The sequence below is a fragment of the Oreochromis niloticus genome, unplaced genomic scaffold (assembly GCF_001858045.2).
Source record: "Oreochromis niloticus isolate F11D_XX unplaced genomic scaffold, O_niloticus_UMD_NMBU tig00007942_pilon, whole genome shotgun sequence".
Lineage (NCBI taxonomy): Eukaryota > Metazoa > Chordata > Actinopteri > Cichliformes > Cichlidae > Oreochromis > Oreochromis niloticus.
This window is the reverse complement of record NW_020328864.1, coordinates 226,969-244,032: the sequence shown is the minus strand read 5'-3', so window position 1 is coordinate 244,032 and position 17,064 is coordinate 226,969. Positions and strand designations below refer to the sequence as shown.

The window sequence follows — 17,064 nt, the reverse complement described above, 5'->3', positions numbered from 1 at the left end:
GAAGAAGCAGAACAAGAAGAAGACGACGACAACGATGACCTCGAGCCGCAAGGACGAGGCCCCACCGAAGAGGCCCTTGCGGCTGTGCGAGACGAGGCCTCCGCGTTCATGGCCTACTTCCCGCCGGAGATAGAGGACTCGGTGATCGCCATGACCAACCTGGAAGCGGACAGGCACAGGCCCGCCATCGACGGATGGAAGCCCATGGGCCGCGTCGAGTTCCGGGCCTACGTGGGGCTGCTCGTGCTCGCCGGCGTGTACAGGTCCCGGGGAGAGGCCTGCGAGAGCCTGTGGGACGCCGAGAGCGGCAGGTCCGTGTTCAGAGCCGCGATGCCGCTCAAGACCTTTCGAGCCTACTCGAGCGCGCTGCACTTCGACGACAGAGAGGCCAGACGAGCCGTGCGAGGCGAGGGCGGCGGCGGCGGCGGCGGCTACGACAAACTGGCCCCCATCAGAGCCGTGTGGGACGAGCGGTCCGCGAGGCTGCCCGCCATGTACCGACCGGGACCGGAGGTCACCGTCGACGAGAGACTGGTGCCGTTCAGAGGTACGTACGTGGTGCGTGTTGTGCGTGTGTGTGTGTTGTGTGCGTGCGTGCGTGCATGCGTGCGTGACTGACTGGGGGATGAGAGGAGGAAGAGGAGCGGGGAACGGCGACAACGCTAGCTTTCTGGGCATTGTTGTCGTCGGGTTCTGCGTGTGTGCTTTTACATGACTCTTTATATCTTACACGCTTGCAAGCGCGTTCTCTGTCAAACTCACGTCTCTTCTTCCGTTTCTGCCCCAATCTCTCACACTTTCCCACATCGCTCTGCGGGGGACGAGAGGAGGAAGAGGAGCGGGGAACGGCGACAACGCTAGCTCGCTTTGTTGTGTTTGCGTCGGGTTCTGCGCGTGTGCTTTTTATGTGACTCTTTCTGTCTTCCACGCTTGCAAGCGCGTTCTCTGTCAAACTCACGTGTCTTCTTCTTGCGTTTCTGCCCCAATCTCTCCCACACTTTCCCACATCGCCCTGGGCGACGAGAGGAGGAATAGGAGCGGGAACGGCGAAAACACGCTAGCTCGCTTTGTTGTATTCGCGTTGGGTTCGGCGCGTGTGCTTTTTACATGACTCTTTCTATCACGCTTGCAAGCGCGTTCTCTGTCAAACTGACGTGTCTTCTTCTTGCGTTTCTGCCCCAATCTCCCCCCCCACACACTTTCCCACCTCTCTCTCTCTCTCTCTCTCTCTCGCCATCAGGAAGGTGTCCGTTCAGACAGTACATGCCCAGCAAACCGGCCCGGTACGGGATCAAGATATGGGTGGCGTGCGACGCACGTTCCAGCTACGCGTGGAAGATGCAAGTCTACACCGGCAAGCCCGACAAGCGCGGCCCTCCCGAAAAGCACCTGGCCGCTCGAGTGGTCGTGGACCTCACCGAGGGATTGCCGCCGGGACGCAACGTCACGTGCAACAACTTTTTCACGCCTTTGTACGCTTGGAGAATGAGATTATACTAGAGAGCAGGTTAATGCAGAGCGCCACGTCTCGCTTTAGCCAGCGTTCTTGAGGACTTTGCGATTCGTAACGCGTATGCCCCGAGGGGGTCCTAGTGACACCCCCCCCCCACTATCATCATCATCATAACGCATACGCCCCGAGGGGGTCCTAGCGACCCCCACACTAAACATCATAACACATATGCCCCGAGGGGGTCCTAGCGACCCCCACCCTATCATCATAACACATATGCCCTGAGGGGGTCCTAGCGACCCCCCCGCCACTATCATCATCATCATAACGCATATGCCCCGAGGGGGTCCTAGCGACCCCCACACTAAACATCATAACGCATACGCCCCGAGGGGGTCCTAGCGACCCCCACGCTAAATATCATAACGCATATGCCCCGAGGGGGTCCCAGCGACCCCACTATCATGAACATAACGCATATGCCCCGAGGGGGTCCTAGCGACCCCTACACTATCATGAACATAACGCATACGCCCCGAGGGGGTCCTAGCGACCCCCCCAAACATCATCATAATGCATATGCCCCTAGGGGGTCCTAGCGCCCCCCCCCCGCCCCCCCACACTATCATCATCATAACGCATATGCCCCGAGGGGGTCCTAGCGACCGCCCACACCCATCATGAATATAACGCATATGCCCCGAGGGGGTCCTAGCGACCCCACCCTATCACTATCATCACCATCACCACCACCACTCCAACCACCACCATCACCACCACCACCATCACCATCATAATAACACACACGCCCCTCGGGGTCTCCACAACCCACGCCCCGAGAACAGGCGGGCGCACAAGGTTTAAGGGAAACAGGCGCCTCAACGGCAAGGCTTTCTCAACGTTGTAATAAAATACACGGCCACAGGGGGGCGTTTTAAAAACGCACTACCCTGTTGCACATGGCCCTAGGGGCGTGTCTTCCGCGAACCACGCCTCTCCTTCCTGGCAGGGATCCGCCTAGCGGAAATCACTGCATTTTCGCGCATGCTCTATGGTGCGCGGCCAGCGGAGGCCGCCTTTTCGTCCGGACGGGGCATCCGCCTAGTCGAAATACAAGCAACGAATGTAACATCTTACCATGTGTATTTACTAAGATTGCTGCTTTATACATTGTATGTCAGTTGATTTAATTACACAATTGTGGCACAATAAACGTGAATCAGAAAAACGTGTAACGTCTATGTAATATGTTGGCCATCGCTTCAAAGCTAACGCTTCAACCGGCAAAAGACGTACAGTCTTGTATATATGTGATTGGAACCAGTGCAGGTTTTTTGGTTTTGCTGTTTCAGGACACACATTAACTATAAAGCAGAGAAAGGAGACGGCTCATAACAGAGAGAAAGGAGACGGCTTTTTCATAGGACGTATCATCCGATCGCAGTCTCTGGTTTCACCATGAACGCGCTTGACCACAGCAAGACAGATGCTCTCTTCCAGTTCTCCCACATATCTCACTCCACCCAGGAGCACTTGAAGAAATTGTACTCAAGCTTGGCAATTTGCATGTGTCTGGCCGCTGTCGGCTCCTACGTCTACATCTATCTGGTCGCACGCCTGGTTACAGTGAGTGCGGCGTCCCCCCTCGCAGTCCTGGGGTTGTTGATCTGTCTTTCGGTGGCTACCCTCACCTCACTGGGGTTGTTTATCTGGTTTGCCGTGACCCCCCATAACCCTGAGACAGAAAGGAAGAGACTTGCTTTCCTTGAAGGATTTGCCTTGCTCACAGGTTTTAGCCTTGGACCCATACTGGACAATGTCATCGCTGTCGATCCGAATGTCATCGCGACCGCCTTCGTGGGAACCTCGGTGATTTTCATCTGCTTCACTCTCAGTGCCTTGTACGACACACACAGGGGCCACCTGTTCCTCCGAGGCACACTCATGTCCGGCTGTTCTATTCTGTTCCTGGTGTCTCTGACGAACGTGTTCTTCGGATCTACGCTTCTGTTTGAGGCGAACACCTACCTGGGACTGCTCGTCATGTGTAGCTTTGTCCTGTTTGACACTCAGCTCATTATCGAGAAAGCAGAGAACGGGGACAAGGACTACATCTGGCACTGTGTGACCTTGTTTGATGATTTCATTAGCATTTTTAGGAGACTGATGATCATCCTTTACACGAAGGAGAAGGCCAAGAAGACGAAGACGGTCTCTGAACGTATTCTGTGCAAGATAATACCGACCGATGTGTGAAATGAGTGCGTGTGTGCTGTTACATTGCCTGAAAGAACACAAATGCTGTATGGTTTTGTTCATGATTGTTTTATTGTCGCCAATAAACAAAGACTACAACATTCCATGTGAGTTGTTTGTACGCTTGGAGAATGAGATTATACTAGAGAGCAGGTTAATGCAGAGCGCCACGTCTCGCTTTAGCCGGCGTTCTGAGGACTTTGCGATTCCTCAGCTGCAATACGTTGATGTCGTCGGGCTCAGCGATGGCTGGCTTGTCATCAGTGTCGGTGCTCTGGGAGGCAGCTTGGTTCAGCCGCAATACATTGGTGGTGTCGTCGGGCTCGGCGATGGCTCGGTTGGCTGCGGTGTCCGTGCTCTGGGAGGCAGTTTGCTCCTCAGCATTGTCGGCCGCATCGGAGGCCATTAGCTCTGCGCCCAGAGCGTATAGGCAGATATAGCCCGTTACCTCCATCATGATATTCCAGACTGGGTCGATGTCCACAACGCCTTGTCTCAAGATGCGAGCTGTCTCGCTGGGACACTTAGCAGTAGGCTCTACCTCGACTCTCACCGTGAAGTCGTGGTCCATTTCAAGGGTGAACCACATTTCGTAATCATCCTCAGCCAATCCCATTTGGGATTTGCGCATTTGGGATCGCCCGAAGCCTCGTGTAACTTGTCCACAAACCTTGCTATTGTCCTGGCGGTAGCATACAAATCCTTAGCGTACTCGGCATGCTCAATGGGGTGTTCGTGCACATGACGAAGCATAGCCAGACACCAGCCGTTGTTCCCCGTAGCACTCAGCGAGTGTCTATACAGAGACATGTTAGACATCATGACCTTGAAAGTTACAGTAAATGGCTCGACCGTCTTGGCGAACTCTGCAAACGTGTCCAAGTAGACCTGCCGTTTTGCGTTAGAAGTCGCCGACGAGTGCGCACCGTCCAAGAGCACCAACTGCCCGGTCGGGTTCATCTCGGTGTATTCGTGTTATGCTGCTATCCTCTGAGACTCCTATGTCTGGGTGACGGTGTGACTTGTCCGAATGCCGGTGAGCGTAGAACCAGGGGTTCATTTTTTATGTATTCTATTTAACCATGGGTGGGGTTTTTGCCGAGACCAGAGAGGAGTAAGTGGTGCAATGTTGTTGTGAAACACACAGTCATAGACACGGTTGGTTGGCACATAAGGTTGTGTACACAGTTTTATTTCAGCAACCGTCCTAGACTCTACTAAGCAACAAATGTAGAATAAGTAACAATGCTCACTTATGGTTGAACATTACATTCTGTTAAATCTACTAACCCTGATACAGGTCCATGTAAGCCAGAGCAACAACAAACGTCAAACCCACACATCGCCACTGTAGGGCCATTGCTCCCTGTGGCGCAAAGCCAGCCGACCCGCAGCGCAAAGCCAGCCGACCCGCAGCGCAAAGCCAGCCGACCCGGAGCAGGAGCTTGTTAACAGGACAGCAGACTTGCGCTGTGTCTACAGTCATGTCCTTGGCAAATAAGCACATCATAGCCGGTATTGTACGCCCCACGACCCGGACGCCAAGCGGGCATTACCCCGGGCCGCGTACATGAAGCGTTTCCATGTAAGCAAATGGAAATGCGTACAGGATCAGCGAACCAAGACGCTGGCGGTGGTGCACGCATTGGTGCCCGACCGGAAGCTATTTGCCTACTGCGAAAAGGTACAAAAAACCTTCCTCTCCTGGCTACCACCGTACAACACGAACTTGTGTTCAAAGTTATCGCTTCAAGACATGGACTGCGAACTCGATCGCGGGGCCGTTTACTTTATCAACACCGTAGACTTCACCGGCCCCGATCCAAGTGATAGGGATTACGCCGAAAGGTCTTCCACTGAGCCTACATTCGGCTTACAGATCCAAAGCTACAATGCAACTGTGCCCACTGGACGTCCTAACTCGTGGGAGACCACGCGTACACCTCTCATGGACGATTACACCCGACGTGAAATGGGACTACCTCCCCGGCGGCGGTCTTCTGCTACAGTTCCCACCGCGGTACAAAGACCTGAGCCTCGGAGCTACAGGGCGGATGGACCGTCCGTGGTGCAGGCAACAATCGACGCATCTTTCAATCCCAACCGTCAACGTCCTCTATGCCTCCTGTGTCAATCGGACGGCCTACGGATCTGTACACGTGTCCCTGTTGTTACGAATGGACACACGTGTGTGTTTAACTGCGGACACATTGCATGTGAGAATTGCATCCTGAAAAGCGTGTCAGCGTCAGGGGTGCGAAGGTGTTTCTACTGTAAAATCCAGTGGACGTGGTACCGGTTCGTCCGTATGAGTAGCGTGTCACAGGATGTAATCTGTTCGGATTGTGCTAAGGCTAAGATGTACATAAAGCCTTGCGGTCACGCTAGCTGCGAATGTCCTAATCCTGTTTGTTCAGAATGTGCACGCGGAGAAACGGTCAGGTTGTATCTTTCAGTGTAACATGTGTCACGCATAGACATAGTCTCGCGCACCTGTATTCTACTAAGTTTTTAGCGAGAGAATAGGCATGTGTTTGCTCGCGTTGTGATGTTTGTACATGTATGTGTTGACATTGTAATCACCATTTGTCAAATAAATAAAAAAAACACAAAGGGGTTACCACGTATCAGCTTGAATTCTGTGTCATCAGCTATGTATGAGTACGTGTGTGCTGTATAATACCAAAACATTCACAGACTCGGTTTATAGTACGTACAAGACAAACTTTATTTGGGTTTATGTACAGTCTGGAGTAGTAACAACAGATGTGCTCTTTGCGTGACCAACAGTGTATATTATGTTTGGGAGATCACATTGACAAAAGGAAGACATTCACTCAAACACAACCACCGTTCTGACTCCACGGCACTGACGGCCCTCCTGATCGGTGCGAGTACCAACGTACACCCACACAGGTCCGCTAACCAACGTTTGTCGGCAAATCTGTAAGCTTTTCGGCCCAGGTCGGCCAACGTTTGTCGGCAAATCGGTAGGCTTTTGGGCCCATGTCAGCCAATGTTTGTCGGCAAATCGGTAGGCTTTTGGGCCCATGTCGGCCAACGCAGGTCCGCGGCCCCAAACCTGCAGGTCGGCAGCTCCAAACCTGCAGGTCGGCGGCTCCAAACCTGCAGGTCGGCAACTCCAAACCTGCAGGTCGGCGAGGAAAGTGCTGCAGGTCGGCCAACCTAACGATTACACCGAAGAGCTGTGTGTAGTGTTCCAATAAATCTAACTGTGTGTATTGTTGCAATAAATCACGCTGTGCAATTGTGGTGTCTTTCAACAAAAAAAATAAGAATAAAGACAACTTTCACTGACAACGCACCATGCCTCAAATGTTCTTTATTTTATTTTTTTACAAGCACAATACACAGTTCAACATCAAATAGTGTGGTGTTTGTCGGCAAATCGGGAGGCTTTTGGGCCCAGGTCGGCCAACGTTTGTCGACAAATCGGTAGGCTTTTGGGCCCATGTCGGCCAACGTTTATCTGCAAATCGGTAGGCTTTTGGGCCCATGTCGGCCAATGTTTGTCGGCAAATCGGTAGGCTTTTCATATCGTACAACATGCATTCATAGGTTTATTTCCACAACGCATGGTGTGGTGGTAGAACTGCAAATAACTAACTGCACGTACTACAACAGTGTACGATGATCTGTACTGTTTATGCATTAGGGCGAAGCCAAAGTAGTTTGTGCGCACAGACCATATGCACAACAGAACAGAGAGACATGGCCGTAAAGTCGCTTTGTGGTCTACTGAAAACCCCCAGTGTTCATGACGCGGCGTCGAACAATGGCCGAGTCATGAGGACTCCGCAGGACGACTGGCACGACGACGTGATATGTCCGACCGTGAGTTTCCGCGGTAGTTGTAACAACTTGGCTATGGGAACCATCCATTTCAAGCACGTCGCGTCCCAGATCATGGACGGCGTTTCCTCGGGGCCGAAGGTTGGAGACGTGTGTGTGAGGTTCATGCCGGTTACGCCCGGGGACGGGCAGCACTGTGGTATCGTGGACCTGTACAACAGTAACGTCGCGGAACCCAGCAGCGTGATGGCGAAAAGGTTGATGTGTGGGTACGTCGGTATGGAAGAGCTGTACATTCCTGCTATGCCAATACACTTGCTGGTGTCAGAATGGAACAAATCGTTGAGTCGCTTCCACGAAATGATCAGATGCGACGACGTTTCTCGCTCAGCTCGCTCTCTGGACACCCGCAGAGCTGCGGTGATGCGTAACGTGATGAACATGGCATACAAAAACGTTCCGGTGTCAAGCGAACACCTTTGGTTCACAATACACTGCATTGTAGCTAGGCCGCATCTGGTGAAAGAGGTGCTACAGCTGGTAGGTTTGATCGGATCCGTCCTCGGCGATATGGGTCACACGGGCGAGGTTCACGCTACGACCGTGCCCCGCGACAAGGGCGCTCCGTCAGCTTTAAAATTGTACCTGGTGGCCAAATCGTCTTCTTCGGGGAAGCGCATTCTTCTAGAAGACCACGCGGGTGTCACACTCACTCTCGTGTGGGCCGTAGACGAGGACGAGCTCCTTTGCGATTACCTTCGGAATAGCAGACGATGCTACTACGTGCACATCGGGACCGAACACGACCATACCTTCCGATGCAACGGATCTTGCGTGTGGCGTTACTCAGATCACGCCGGATTCCAGACGATGGTCGCTGTAGCCGATACTGCGGTATCTCGCTACCAGGACTCTGAGTTATCCGGCAACGTGGCAGATTCCGCCAGACTCTTAAGGCATGCCTTTTGAGTGTGGTCAACGCGGTATTAATTCACTGGTGATAACACCCCCAAAACGTACATTGCGAGAACAACCATGCTTCCCAGAGGGCATTTGCCCGATCAGGAGTTAGTGCTATCTGTCATACTGAATAAAAACATGATGACGTCGGCCATTCACCCGTTATACCTCCCTCCTGCGGTATGTTGGATAAATACCACGCATCAACAGGTCCGCTTTTGGAAGCTGAAGTTGTACGTGGCCTTACGGTTACTTTCAACATGTGTTATTGTTATCACTATAGTGGCTCACGCTCTGCGTTTGTACAGTTGGGAGTTGCTGAGCAGAGTAGCTGCGATATGGTCGCTATCGGTGTGCACAACTCTGATTTGGGGTTTGTACATCGGTGCCACGTGCGCCTCGAGACGAAACGACTACGACCACAGTAAAGGGCGCTTGTATCCTGATTTCGGCGTATCTAAAACATCTTCGTTTGCACTACGCTTTCAATTGATCGTGGCCTACATGTGCACGTGGCTGTATTGGAGGACCAAATGTACTCCCGCCGACGCAGCGGAGTTGCACCTGTACGTGTGGACGATCGGCGTGTTTGTGTGGATTAATGCAGTTGGATTCGTCCGGCTGTTTAGGCACATATAACGGGCGTTACGCACAGAAGCGACAAGAGAGCACCATAATGGGAGTTAAGGTAAAAATGCGAATGTGCGCCATCGGATTATGTAGCGTGCATGCCTTGTGGACATTGGCAACTGCTCCAGCGTTGGACGACTGGTACTACGGATATAGGATACTATTTCTTCTAGCGGAACTGAAAGCCATGTGGTCCTATTGCACCGTGGAACTTAAGATGCTAAGCGAGACGATCAGGCATGTGCAATACTCTGCCGTAGCGACAACGGGTAACGCAGAGGTTTTAGCACTTTGCAGAGAAGATCGTGCATTGCACACCACTTTCGACGAGCGACATGAGCACAATGCATTAGGCAGACACAAGGAGATACCGATAATAAATCGAGACCAGTACAATCCGGCTCCTGTCGGTTGGGCTATCCTATCGCTGCTCCTACTGCTTTACAATACGGCCCATCTGGTGTTTAATCCAGTGACAGATTCATATGCCCTGTTGTTTGGCGTCCCAGCAATCGCGATGTACGTGGTGCTCATTAGATTCACGCAGATAGTACTAGGACAATGAAAACTGCCCCGATACTGTGTAACCTGAAGCCTGTGCTCGCAAGAACCGCAAAGTCGCTCTTGGATTCCACTACATTAATTCTGCCGGTCCCTGGTGTGAGTGTCGAGCGCTTTCTGTTCGTCCGTGCTTACAGATCACCGGGCACCATGGCCAGTGGCATTAAAAAGTACAGTGAGCCGCTGTTGGATTTCATAGCATTAACTCTGCGTGCCCTGGTATTGGCGAATGCTATGCTGTGGTTCGGTAAGTGCTATCTGTACGTACGCGCGTTCAGGGCGACACCAGCATCATGACCGGCGGCACACCGAAAGGCAGATGGCACCTGGGCATCGCTTCCCCCTACAACAACTGCAGCACATTCACTGGACTGCGATGCAGGCCCACCGTATTGGACGACAACGACGAAACCGTACCCTGGGACCTAAATCCCTGGTATTCTAAGACCCCGAAAGACAAAGTGCGTTTACACCGCAGGGGTTTCGCGACGCAACCGCTGACATCTCGATGGTTACAAGCGTTACATGCAGAGGACACACAAGGCCGTCGAGGGGATTTGCAGAGCAGTAGCAGCAGCAACAACAACAGCAGCAACAGCAGCAGCAGGGAACCCTCGGAGGGTGCCAAGCTCGACAGGTCACTGACAACCGAAGAGAGTACCCCTGTCAACTCGGAGCACCGAGACTCCCCAGTTGAAACTGTGGTGCCATATTTGCTGTGATACCGGAAAATGGTGTCTATCCATCTATTCATTTTTTTACCCACTTTAGTGTTGCAGTGTTTCTAGAACTACACAGGAGAGAGCAGGGATATACCCAGGACAGGTGACCATTCAAACACAGAGCACAAAGAAGAAAAACAATAATTCACATTCACACTTTGCAGCCAAATCAGATTCAGCAGTTAATCATTTTTTTAATTGGACTGAGGGAGGAAGTATGTGTCAAAAATAATATCCTTTTATAAAATGACAAAAACTTTTACTAAACATACCAGTTATTTTTGTGAGCTAGATGAAGACAAACTTGTAAAGTGAGTTTGTCACCCTCGAGGAAATGAGAGCAAAGGAATCAAGGATGTATAAACTGAAAAATAAAAACGGGAAAGAATTTGTTTCCCTGCTGTTTGTTTTCCCTGCTGTCTATACTGTTAGCCTGTAAAATAACAGTAGACAGGTGATGTAACTGTATCATGTATCATATTTAACTGGCACACTTTAAAATGATGGGTCTGAGGTAAGAAGGTCTCATTTTGTTAAATGTCTGTTGTCTTACTTCCTCTCTTTATGTCTTCCACACCTTTTCTGGTGGGAGGGTCTAAGACACAATGAGAGGATTGAGGAAATGAGAGCAAAGGAATCAAGGATGTACAAACTGAAAAATAAGAACAGGGAACATAATTTGTTTCTTTGTTTACTTAACGACTTCCTTGTTATTAGTATTTCCTGGATGCCAAAGTTATTCTGTCTTTGGCCCAATGCAAAAGTCTAAGTTACTAAGCTGGAATATAGAACAACTTTTTGAGTTGCGACTGATAAAACAACTTTTTAAAGGTTAGAAACACATGTGTGAAGAGCTTGAGCGGTGGGAATGTAAGTTGAATGAATGTTATTAGCAGATGTAAGTTGTGGGTTCCCTCTGATTGCAAAGAAAGACCATGAAAGACCAGCGTGTTTTATGATAGATTTTAAACTGCTGAGCATCCAAAGAGTAGATGATGCACTCTACTAGTGGAAACATCAGCAGTTTGATACCTGACAAGCAACAAAGATGTCAGAGAGAAATAAACTCATCTCTCCCAGAGACCACAACTCAGTACAGAACCTCTGCTCCAGGTTCAGCCTGCTGGGGACTGCATATTCCAGAGTGATGGTCTGGGCTATACCAAAGTTGATTTCTCACACCCACATCGAGAGATTTGAAAAAGTGTTTACCCTCTTTCCTGATTTCATTTGTATTTTTATTTTTTGCATGTTTGTCACAATTAAACGTTTAAGACTATTAAACAAATTAAATATGTATTTGTCTATTCTGGTGGGAGTGTAAGTTGGCTGCTTGTCATTAGCAGATGTAAGTTACGGGTTCTCTCTGATCACTTGACCACATTCACTCATTCACACAGCATTTTATTCTATTAAATGCTTTCTAACATCCATGCACACACTCTGATGGATATATCAGGAGCAATCTGAGGTTCAGTGTCTTGCCTTCAGAAACTTCAGCATGTGGACTGGAGGAGCCAGGGTGTGAACCATCAAACTTCAGACTAGTAGGCAATCTGTTCTACTTCTTGGTGCATTCTCAATCATCCAGGAAAGTAAATCTCCAAAAGTTGAATCTGTTCATCTGGACGTAGCGTTTTGTGGGAGAAACGTTTCGTCACTCATCCAAGTGACTTCTTCAGTCTCAGCTGACTGCAGGTTTCCCTAAATCTTATAAACAGTATATTTGCATAATGACTGAAACCAGCCCACTGAAGGAACAATGGGCTGGGAGGTCAGTTCCTTAATCATAATTATGCAAATTCTCATGACCATTGATCAACGACCACTGACCAAAACCCACTGATCAAAGACCACTGATCAATGGCCATGAGTACCATTCACAGAGAGTTGGGGAATGGCTGCAATCACAGCATTGTAAGATGGCGAAAGATGTACCCTTAGGCCCCCTCCTTGGGGATCCTCAATCCGCTGGTGGGCAGCTCTGAACACCACATCCAGAACACCCTGGATTTTGTTGAGAAGGTGAGAGATGTCATTATGGAGGCAGATGAAACCATGGTCTCGTACGACGTTACATCTCTCTTCACTTGCATCCCAGTCACGGAAGCATTGGAGGTAGTCCGTAAGAGATTACAGGATGACACCAACCTCAGCAACAGGACCACTCTCAGCATCGACCAAGTGTGTTTGCTTTTGGAACTGTGTCTTCATTCCACCTACTTCACACACAAGGGTCAGTTCTACAGGCAGAAACATGGGTGTGCCATGGGCTCCCCAGTTTCACCCATCGTGGCCAATTTGTACATGGAAGAAGTGGAAAAGAGGGCTTTGCTATCCTACCCTGGAACACCACCAAGCCATTGGTTCAGATATGTGAATGACACCTGGGTGAAAATCAAATCTCAGGACGTACTACATTTCACGGATCACATTAACTCGGTGGACCGACACATCAAATTCACCAGGGAGGATATAAAAAGTGGCAGGTTAGCCTTCTTAGACTGTGAGATTTCCATCAGTAATGGGGGAATCTAAAAGCTGACGTGTACCGTAAACCTACACATATGGATCAGTATCTAAGGTTTGACTCTCATCATCCACTGGAGCACAAACTGGGTGTCATCAGGACGCTACAACATAGAGCGAACACCATCCCCACTGACACAGCGGCCAGGGAGGCAGAAGAACAGCACATTAAGAAGGCCCTGAGTAAATGTGGTTATCCCAGCTGGACTTTTGTCAAAGCTGGAAAGGCACCTAAAGAAAGCTCCAGCCGATCCAGGAGAGAAGGACAACCACTGCCCAAGCAAAAACCTGTAGTGATCCCGTACGTGTCAGGAGTATCGGAACAGTTGAGACGCATTTTTTCTAAACACCGGGTCTCTGTGGCTTTTAAACCCCAAAACACGCTGCGCCAAAAATTGGTCCACCCCAAGGATCGGGTCCCCCGGCACAAACAGAGTAACATAGTGTACGCTGTTAAGTGCCAAGAGGATTGCCAGGATTTATACATCGGGGAAACCAAACAACCTCTGGCGAAGCGGATGGCACAACACAGAAGAGCTACCTCGTCAGGCCAGAACTCTGCAGTCTATTTACACCTACAGGCCAGTGGACACTCATTCAAGGATGAGGATGTACACATCCTGGACAGGGAAGAACGCTGGTTTGAGCGCGGAGTCAAGGAGGCTGGCACGTTCCCTGAGTTTTTCCAGCAAGATGGTGCACCACCACATTATGGGTGCCAGGTCTGAGCATTCTGTTAAGGTTCAAAATATATTGAGAGAGGAAATCTAAAAATAACCACTGATCCAGGCGTGTGCAAGTAGACGGCATTTTAATGAATACACATGTGTGAGTCCGACCGCTGTGCAGATTTCAGCTTCGAACTAAACTTACAATAATTAGACAAAGGTCTTATAGGGTAGGACAACAAAGCATACGTCACTTCAAAACCACAATGACTTTTAACCTAGAACATCATCTTCGCCTCGACGGCAGATGCTTCCTGTCTCCATCCTCGCTGTCGCACCATGAGCGCCTCCTTCTCTCCCCGAACATCAGGTGCACTTCCTGTAACAGACTACCACGTACGCCTTGACTTTGCAGTTATAAACTCTTACCTAAATGAGTCTATCTATGTGTGTGTGCACGTGCGGGGGCGCGTGCGTGCTGTGTACTGCGTACGTGTCGTGACCTCTCTTACTATATGTGTCTGTATGTGTGTCTCGCCCTTAAATGCTCTCACATCTCACCCGTTACACTTCTGACCTTTCACCGGAACAGAGGCTCATCCTTACATATAATAACCTAACTGGAACTATATATGTAATCTACTGAATAAATGTTTTAATCAAAAGCCTCTACTAAAAGTTTCATATCCTACTCACAGTACTTGCATTCAGAGTCTGCTTTCAGTTTCACTTCTGCAAGAGCATGCCTTGCAGACGCATTTCCTGTCAGCCTGCAGTCAGCTTCTCACCCACTGAAGACTTCAGTATAAGAATATAAAAACATTCAAAAACCTTTAAATTATAGATTCAACTCAACAATTTAAAGTGGTTATAACAACCTGTAATAAAGACTAATATAATACCCATATATTTGAACATCTGAATGCCTCTGAATGCAACATCACTATTAACATGAAACGGTAATGATGATTATAAAAATAGCAGCAAATAATAGCAGGAAAATATTTCTATTCTTCACAATTCCTATATGAACAGTTTCCTGGAAAGTGGATTGGTCGTCGTGGGCCAGTTGAATGGTGCCCAAGGTCTCCCGATCTGACCCTTTAGACTTTTATCTTTGGGGTCATCTGAAGGCAATTGTCTATGGTGTGAAGATACGAGATGTGCAGCACCTGAAACTACGGATACTGGATGCCTGTGCTGGCATTTCTCCTGCAGTGTTGCTATCAGTGTGTGAAGAGTGGGAGAAGAGGGTTGCATTGACAATCCAACACAATGGGCAGCACATTGAACACATTTTATAAGTAGTCAGAAACTTGTAAATAACTCACGAAAGAATAAAGTTACGTTGAAACCAAGCACACCATTGTTTTTCTTGTGACATTACCAATAAGTTTGATGTGTCACATGGCCCTCTTCCTATTGAAAAAACAAAAGTTGTATCCAAGATGGCCGACTTATAAATGGCCACTATGGTCACCACCCATCTTGAGGAGTTTGCCCCCTCACATATACTAATGTGCCACAAACAGGACTTTAATATCACCAACCATTCCCATTTTATTACGGTGTATCCATATAAATGGCCCACCCTGTAGAACAACATTTCATTCAGTGCCTTCTCTACTTATGACAAACTCGGTGGTTCAATCCCCAACAATCCATTTAACTTCCAGGAATAAATAAACCCTTCTCACTGTCATAGAAGAAAATGAAAAGGTATGATATCTCTCTCACCCTCTCCATGTCACTCGCCCTCTATGTCTCTTACTTTCTCACCCCTTTTTGTGTCTTAGTTGTGTCGCTGTTTCATCTTCCTCACCCGTTTTCCCTGATTCCTCTCCTTGTTTCATGCTTTGCCTCCTGTAAGGAAATGAGGTGTTATTTTTCTGCCATTTTTATTATTTCAGTTTACTATTTCTAGTTTCATTATTTTGTTATTGCTATTGCATCATAATCATATAACAAGCATTTGCATTGGCGCATTTATTAATAGTGATATTGCATTTAGATGTTTAAACATATTGGCACCAATTAAGCTTTTATTACAGGTGCAGTTATAACCACTTTAAACTGTTGAGTTGAATTTATAATCTTAAATGTTTATATGCAGACTGGATTGTGAAATAGTAACTCTGTGCCAAAATAAGACAGGAAGTTACATGTTTTTGAAGTTACATGCTTTGCAAAAGTGAAACCAAAAGCAGAGTCTGAGTGCAAGTATTTTGAGCAGTTTATGAACAATCAGGTTATTCTTTAGTATCTTTTATGTATCTATATCTTTTGATTAAGCTTTTAGTAGAGGTTCTTGATTGAAACAGTTGTTTAATACATTTTACATATAAGTCAAGATCATTACACACAGGATGGCCTTAGCCTGGTTGCCTAAGCTGAGGTCAATTAAAGTGCAGCGCGAGGATCATACATGCACAGACATACACACACACACACACATACACCCACATACAGTTAGAGAGGTTCATTTGTAGGTGAAAGTTTAAGCATGTTTTGCTAGGGTTGCAGTTTTATGTTGGTGTACGTGACTGTTTGATGAAGAAGCAGGTGCACGATGCGAGAGCTGAGCTGGCTTGCGGGAAACCACCGGGGAGAAGATGGAAGCCAGTGTCCTTTTAATTGTGTCACAAGTTGTCAAAGAGAACATTTGTGGTTTTGGGTTGATGTATCCATGTAATTTACGCAAGAGGGGGCGTTCTAATACCCCGATGTATAAAACTGTGTTCTAACGTTTTTTGAGATGAGATCTGATGCTGTCTGGGTACAGATCTCCACACGCTGCGTGTGTTTCATTAAAATCTTCGTTGACTCCACCTGACAGGGTCAGTGTGTTATTCCGATCTCCACCATCTCTCTCTCCTCAAAATGAACCTTAACACTCCCTATTCCTTTATCCCCATTTCTGTGTTGAGCTCATTTGTTCATGTACTTCCTTTTTAAAAAATGTATTTTCCTCCTTCATGACACAAAGCTGATGGCTATTTTGAGGTCATCTCTATTCTGGACATGCTTCATAAAATTCCAGGGGTTGTGAATAGTGCACAATATGACAGTTCAGGGTAGATGAAATTATTTATTTCTGTGTTACTCCATGGATAACTGTTAAATTAAGTTCCACTGATTATTATTGTTGGCGGGCAGCACGGTGGTTAGCACTGTTGCCGCACAGCAAGAAGGTCCTCAGTTCAATTCCACCATCAGCCTGGGGTCTTTCCGTGTGGAGTTTGCATGTTCTCCCCGTGTTTGCGTGGGTTCCCTCCGGGCACTCCGGCTTCCTCCCACCGTCCAAAGACATGCAGTTTGTGGGGATAGGTTAATTGATTAGTCTAAATTGCCCATAGGTATGAATGCGGGAGTGAATGAGAGTGTGAATGGTTGTCTGTCTCTGTGTGTTAGCCCTGCGACAGACTGGTGACCTATCCAGGGTGTACCCCGCCTCTCGCCCTATGACAGCTAG

The 17,064-nt window shown here is 48.5% G+C and overlaps 1 protein-coding gene across 1 annotated transcript; it reads left to right on the top strand.

Annotated features, from left to right (window-relative positions):
* Positions 1-2,911: 2,911 nt before the first annotated feature.
* LOC100701702 (probable Bax inhibitor 1) lies at positions 2,912-3,796 on the top strand. Its single transcript, XM_019355325.2, has one exon. It carries the CDS (start codon positions 2,912-2,914, stop codon positions 3,707-3,709), a length of 798 nt encoding a protein of 265 aa, XP_019210870.1. The 3' UTR covers positions 3,710-3,796.
* Positions 3,797-17,064: the final 13,268 nt, after the last annotated feature.